At 42.6% G+C, this 6190-nt stretch overlaps 1 protein-coding gene across 1 annotated transcript; it reads left to right on the top strand.

Moving 5' to 3' along the window:
* The first annotated feature begins 3416 nt into the window (after positions 1 to 3416).
* LOC136364515 (homeobox protein vex1-like) lies at positions 3417 to 5132 on the top strand. Its single transcript, XM_066324485.1, has 3 exons — positions 3417 to 3696; positions 3852 to 4033; positions 4681 to 5132. Exons 1-3 carry the CDS (start codon positions 3573 to 3575, stop codon positions 5050 to 5052), a joined length of 678 nt encoding a protein of 225 aa, XP_066180582.1. The 5' UTR covers positions 3417 to 3572; the 3' UTR covers positions 5053 to 5132.
* Positions 5133 to 6190: the final 1058 nt, after the last annotated feature.

The following is a 6190-nucleotide window of genomic DNA, read 5'->3' as shown; positions in this document are numbered from 1 at the left end:
ATATTTTCATTGCTGTCATACTGACAAATACTTCTACATCTTCTATGCAATATTATTTTCTGTGCCCAAACCAATATCGGAAAAATAATTGTTGCTTTGTAGGAAATCATCTTGCACACCAATGCAATGTTTAAAAACATTAACAACTATGAGACACATCATAAAATTGCTTCCAGAAGACACTTAAAGCACACTTAAGACAAAAGAAAGCACAGCTTTAGGTATCACCAGACATTCTCATGGAGAGCTCTGTCAAGAAAAACTGTCATTAAATCACAGCAGTAAAATGTGGGTCAGTTACATCTCCACTACATTTACTTACAGCTTACCATTTACATACAAGTTTGAGTCATCATGGATTTTGTAGTCCACGTGTTCATAAAAAGTGCTGATAATCAATGGAAAATGGGATAAATGTTTCATCACAGGTTCTGACGAATGTTAATTGCTAACCAGAAACACACAACAATTACCTTTTGACTTGTAATTGCCCTCATGTGATGGTCCCTTATGAGATCCAATCACTCCATCAAAGTCCTTTTAATTAAAGCTTTGCCTCAAGCCGTGATCTGTATCTTATGTAAATCATCACAATAATTCAACGGCATGAATATTAGCATATTTTAAAAATAATGTATTTCAAGCATATTCTTTGCTGGTGTTTATCACCTTCATAGCCACTGATACTTCTAGTTTTGTTGAGCTTCCTGTTTAGTTCTAACATTGCAGGTCAAATGACAACTGGCAAAAATAAAATTTGTTGTTAATTAGGACTCAGCCTCCCCAAAATCAACCAATCAGTCCCACACAATATCCCAAGTTTCTAAATTTTAAATATCAACAAAGGAAAAATAACAGAAAGATCTTAGAGAAGAAAATAATCACATGAACAAGACCAAAACACATTAAAAAAGACCAAAACCACATATTAATTTTCTAATATAATAGGACATTATACATATTTTTCAGTGCAGTCACATGCCAGCACAAGAAACTTCAGTCATTATATCATCTACTTCTGTTTACAATAAACAGCCAGTGTCTGAAACAGCCACCAGAGTCACTTTCATTGTATGTCTGTACATGCTTGTCTGTATGAAAAAAGTAGGAAGGAAGCCTCAAAAGCTAAACCATAGTCTGAAAGGCAGCTTTCCTTAGAGGTAAATAAAATATTGTATTAGCCTCCTGTGCTTTGAAATTAGGGCTTTTCTCCCAAAATTGTGAAATGCATTAATCCAATATAGCTAGATAATAACATGATTGCTGATCGCAGGATAAAAAACCCCAAAATACCGACAAACCGACAAGTTTCATTAACACTAAAATACAAATTTAAAAACGGCCATCATTGTGGCAGAAACTAAGTTGCTTCAAGACATTTGTTCATCTAATAAAATAAGCACAATAATGATCAACAACTAGAAATATTAATATAATAAAGCAATCATATCTTGCTAATCCTTCTGGTTAAATGTTACCTGTAATACTAAAATGACAATGATTCACTTCAGAAACTGTCTAGTACTTACTCATTTTCCCAGACCAAACTCTACTTTCTCCAGGATTAATAGGACAGGCTAAGTAAAAAAATAATGCTCCATGATTTGGAAAGGTCCATTTCAGACAAATCGTCCTGAACACTGAATCATTTCCGAGAAATTTTTACCATAACCTTATGAAAACTAAGAGGGGGGTGGGGCGGCGGTGGCGGTGGGTTCGGATTGGTTTTTACTAGAAAGAAAAGCCGTAACTTTCAACTTGCATCTTAATTGCTTTTAAGAGCTGCAAATTGCTGTGGGTAGAATCAGAAGCACACGAAGACAATGCAACCGCTGTCTCTGTTAGCTTAGCCAGAAGAGCTTTTCTTTAAAACCTAAGTGTCAGGTCAGCCAAGTCATTGCTTTACCTCGAAACTTATGTTGTCACCTACTACAAGTGTCATGTTTATTAAAAACACAAAACAAACCAAACCACAAAAAAAACCCTACTCCAGACTGCTCAGGTAGGTATTCAAGAGATTGTTTTCCCCTTTTATACTGCAAGAAAGGGAATAGGTTTTTTAAAGCAGATGAATGTATGTATGAAGAATATTCAAAAGCAGAGTGTAAAAATTTCGTACGTGTGTCATGCTTCAGCATAGTTAAGAAAATTACACTGCATTTTATTGGAGAAAATAATAATCCGACCTGAGAAATACAGAAAACCTAAAGAGAGAGAAAGAGCTGTGAGTGTAGCATTATCTTACTTATGCCATCTCACTATAAATGCATCACCCTTCGTAAGAGGTGACACGAATTTCTTTGAAGTCTAAGAATTAGCACGTTGTCTCGAACATGTTCCGCTCCGTGTGGAAGCTGCTTCATTATCTCTGACTGTATAAACTCAAGCAGCGGTGACTGTTTACTGAAACAACCTGTAAATGTGTTAGTCCGTGCTTGCAGAGGATAAGGACTGTGCCATCCCAGGCCCACTTCAGACCGTAAAAGTGGTTCTTTTCTCACCCTTATCTGAATCATCCTTGAACAGACTGCCTCTGAACAGAGTTTACACTCCTTTTCTTTGATCTACTTCATAAGAACATCAGAACTGTTTACTTTGAAATGCACACATTTCTTTCTTGGGATGCAGGGAAAAGAGATGGCGTTTTAAGACATGAACAGATGAATTCAAGCGAACTAGTATTTTTTCCAGTGTTTCCTATCCTGCGCAATATCCTGACACATAAACGCTCATTGCTTAATCTTATTCTTAAATAAATTCGTAAGAGTGAACTCAAATTATTCAAAATTTCCCTTCCTATTTTCTGAAAATGACCTTAAAAATTGCTATGCAAATGCCACTGTCCTCCAGTTTCAACCATTCTCTCCCTGAAGACTTCTTAAAATCTCTGATACTACATAAACTGAAGTTAACAAGTGTACCTAAGACTTCAGAGGAAGATGAGAGTCCTGTCAGCAGCACTCTGCTTCATGGACAGCACCAAAAAAAATTAACCCTTCACTTTCCAAGTAACTCCAAACTCGAACCACCTCTACCACCCAGATTTAGTAAAGAGCACTGAGTTTCTCACAGGCGTATTGATAAGATACTGTATCAGTGTTTCTTCAAGATATCTGACGATATCTGACGATATCTTCAAGATATCCGACCAGGACTACTTACTTGTTCCTACCTCACGTCTCTGCTTCCTTTGCTGATAGAAAGGCAAGAGGGGCTCAAAATTCGGCTATAAGACTCATAAAAGAGGCTTCTCCCTGTCCTTCCTTGTTATCAGTCCCTTCTGAACCCTCGTCCTTCATAGCAGGAGATAAAGACTGGGGGGCCGAGGGCAGCTCGGGCGGCGTGAAGCAGCCCAGGCCAATTCCCAGCACCTACGTGGTGAGACGACTCCGGGCTGAACTTGGCGCCAGGTCAGGCAGCCTTGAGTTCTGCAAACTGCCGCGCTCGGAGATTAGGCGGATGTAACAATCACCTGAAAGGGGAGATTAAAGCGCCTCTCAATGAGGTCCTTTGTCCCCGGCCTCATTTGATGCTTCGGGCCTTTTCAAACCACGCCGGGGAAGGCGCTTTAAATGTTTGCCCCGGCGGCCGGGGCGGCTCCTGTGAGGGCCGGCAGGGCTGGGGACATGGAGAAGAGGCCCTTCTCGGCGGAGTGGCTGGCCCAGAGCAGCCGCGGCGGAGCCCGGGAGATGCCCGGTGAGTCCGGGCCGCGGAGCGGCGGGCGCGGCGCCTTCGGTCACCGCGGGCGGGGCGCGGCCACCGCTGTGTCACCGCCCGCGGGACCCCGGGCCCGCCGAGGGAAGGGGCCCCCGATGTGTCGCCCCTTCAGCCGCCCCCATCTGTCTCCGCAGAGTCGCCCCGGGAGCGGGAGGCGGCGGAGCGCCGCAGCCCCGGGCACGAAGCGGGGCGGGCCCGCACCAAGTTCTCGGCGGCGCAGCTGCAGGAGCTGGAGCGCAGCTTCAGCCAGCAGCGCTACATCGGCGCCGGAGAGAAGCGGCGCTTGGCCGCAGTGCTGAACCTCTCCCAGAGCCAGGTGAGCGCCGCCTCGCCCTCCGCCCCAGCGGGACGCGGGCCCCGTGGGGCTGGGAGGCACCTCACGGTCACCAGGGGACGGGACTGGGACAGGGACAAGGACAGTGACAGCTCCTGCAGGTGCGGCCGCCCGTCAGCCTCACCCCGCCGGCAGCAAACGGGGCTTGAGCAAACGGAGAGCCCTGCCCGCTGTGCCCGCAGCTCCGAGCGCTCAGGGACACGCTGCAAAGAGAAAATGTTGAATCTATGTTCAAAAGCTGAAACTTCACTAAGGGTAAAAGTACTTTTCTATGTCCAGAACCTGCCGTTTTCAGACCAGTTCTTTCTTATGGTTATTTGACGGGTACATTGCAGGATTTTTGAACAGAAGCACCCCTACCCAGCCCTTTCAGCCCCACTGCACAAGTCCCGTGTTACAGCCCAGGTGCATATCTGAGTATTGCCTTGCCATGCGTCATGAGTGTTCGCTGTTTAATTCCTCATCGTGCCAAGACAATTACTCTGCATTAAATATAGACCAACGTTTTTAGCCCTACACCTTTGCTGTTCATGCATTCTGTTACTTTGACAATGTCTGCCTTCAGGGTGTATTACTATATGGAAAAGGGATAAGGGGTTTGGTTCTTGACTACTTTTTCTTATTGTCAGATAAAAACATGGTTTCAGAATCGTCGTATGAAGTTCAAACGCCAAACTCAAGACGCCAGGATCGAAGCTCTTTTCTCGGGCTTGATTTTGCCCTGTCATTGTCACCCAGACACGGCTACATCCAGCTATCCTAATGGGGTGGATGTCAATGTCTCTGCTACCTCTGCTGTCTCCCTCCACCCAGCTATGCCAAACCCTGCCTTATTGTTACATTCTGTTCCAGCTCAGTCTCTTCAGCCAGTTTTGCCAACTCCAGCTTTCCTGCTGCCTCCCGGGCCGGGATTATCTTGTTACCCTTCTGTGCTTCCAGCAGTGACTCTAACCACCGAACATAACAGACTGATGTTCCAACCAGATCTTCCTTCCTGTTAGAAATGTCAACAATTATCTGTAATCTCAAAAAAGTGCCAAATGTCTCTAAGAGTAACTATTTAACTTATTTTGTTATATTAAATAAATGAAAGAGTCTTTGAATTATTTTCTTTAAGATAAAAAACTTTGATTAGAGGAGAATATAATTAACTCATATTAGAGAATTTATACTGAGAGTTGAAGCAGAGGACATGAAATCTCTCTTTATTCCTACAGTCTTCACCATGCTGTATGGAAATTTCTATATACATTTTCCTATCTAAAAGTTTTCAGAAGATAACCTATAATCATGTAGGGATCATCACTAAAAAAGTGGAGTACTCTTTACACTGAAACTTATGTAGTAACTACGTCATTTAATAGGCAATGGTATTAAAAACTTTGTCCATTTCACCTGAGTGGGGATTTTAAAGGTAACATTTGTGAGTTACAGGCAAGTAAATTTAAATTAAAATGTTACCAAGGGTAAAACGCTATGAACAAAACTGAACAAGTTGCCCAGTATTCTCTTTTATGTGTATATTCTGCACCGTTCTTCAAGTGGTTTCACCTGTTTTTTGATGGACAGGTTGCATTTATGCACTAGAAGAGAGATAAAGCTCTAAAGAATTAACTGGCAAGCACGTATAGTTGATGCCAATGGCAAGAATACTTGCAATTTAAATCTGCTTATGAAAATGAATTGTTCACCAATCCAAGTCTCTTGAGACACTCAGAAAGAAAATATTTCACTTTTTACTTCCAAAAGCTGCACTGTAACTTGATAGCCTCCCTAATTTTTAAACTGCAGAATTAGTTTAGGCTTGATCTTAGGAACAATTTGGGCTGTTCCTAAAAGTCACAAAGCAGGTTTTATGAAAAGTGGCAAAGCCAGGCCTTTACAAAATGGGAAACAAGAGACTTTACATCAGTATAAAGCAACTGCAGCAGGTGTGACTACATCTCCTTCCCCAATCCAGACCAATCTAACTTGCTTGCTAGGTGATGGTTAGACTACTCTGCAGCTGTAGAGAGAAAAAAAAAATAACACACACACACACACACAAAACAAAACAAAAAAAACCACAAAAAAAAACAAAAAAAACCACCACCATCAAGAAAGAAACCCAACCCCCCCCCTTCCTCTGCTCTCAAGGCA

Source organism: Sylvia atricapilla, chromosome 8, assembly GCF_009819655.1.
Source record: "Sylvia atricapilla isolate bSylAtr1 chromosome 8, bSylAtr1.pri, whole genome shotgun sequence".
Classification (NCBI taxonomy): Eukaryota; Metazoa; Chordata; class Aves; order Passeriformes; family Sylviidae; genus Sylvia; species Sylvia atricapilla.
Note: the sequence above shows the minus strand (reverse complement) of the source record. Positions and strands in the feature narration are given on the sequence as shown.

Excerpts from the sequence above, each read along its gene's own strand:
- LOC136364515 (XM_066324485.1), top strand. The coding sequence starts at position 3,573 with ATGTTTGCCCCGGCGGCCGGGGCGGCTCCTGTGAGGGCCGGCAGGGCT. Across the intron at positions 3,697-3,851 it reads CGGAGCCCGGGAGATGCCCG|AGTCGCCCCGGGAGCGGGAG; the intron begins GTGAGTCCGGGC and ends CTGTCTCCGCAG. Across the intron at positions 4,034-4,680 it reads TGAACCTCTCCCAGAGCCAG|ATAAAAACATGGTTTCAGAA; the intron begins GTGAGCGCCGCC and ends TCTTATTGTCAG.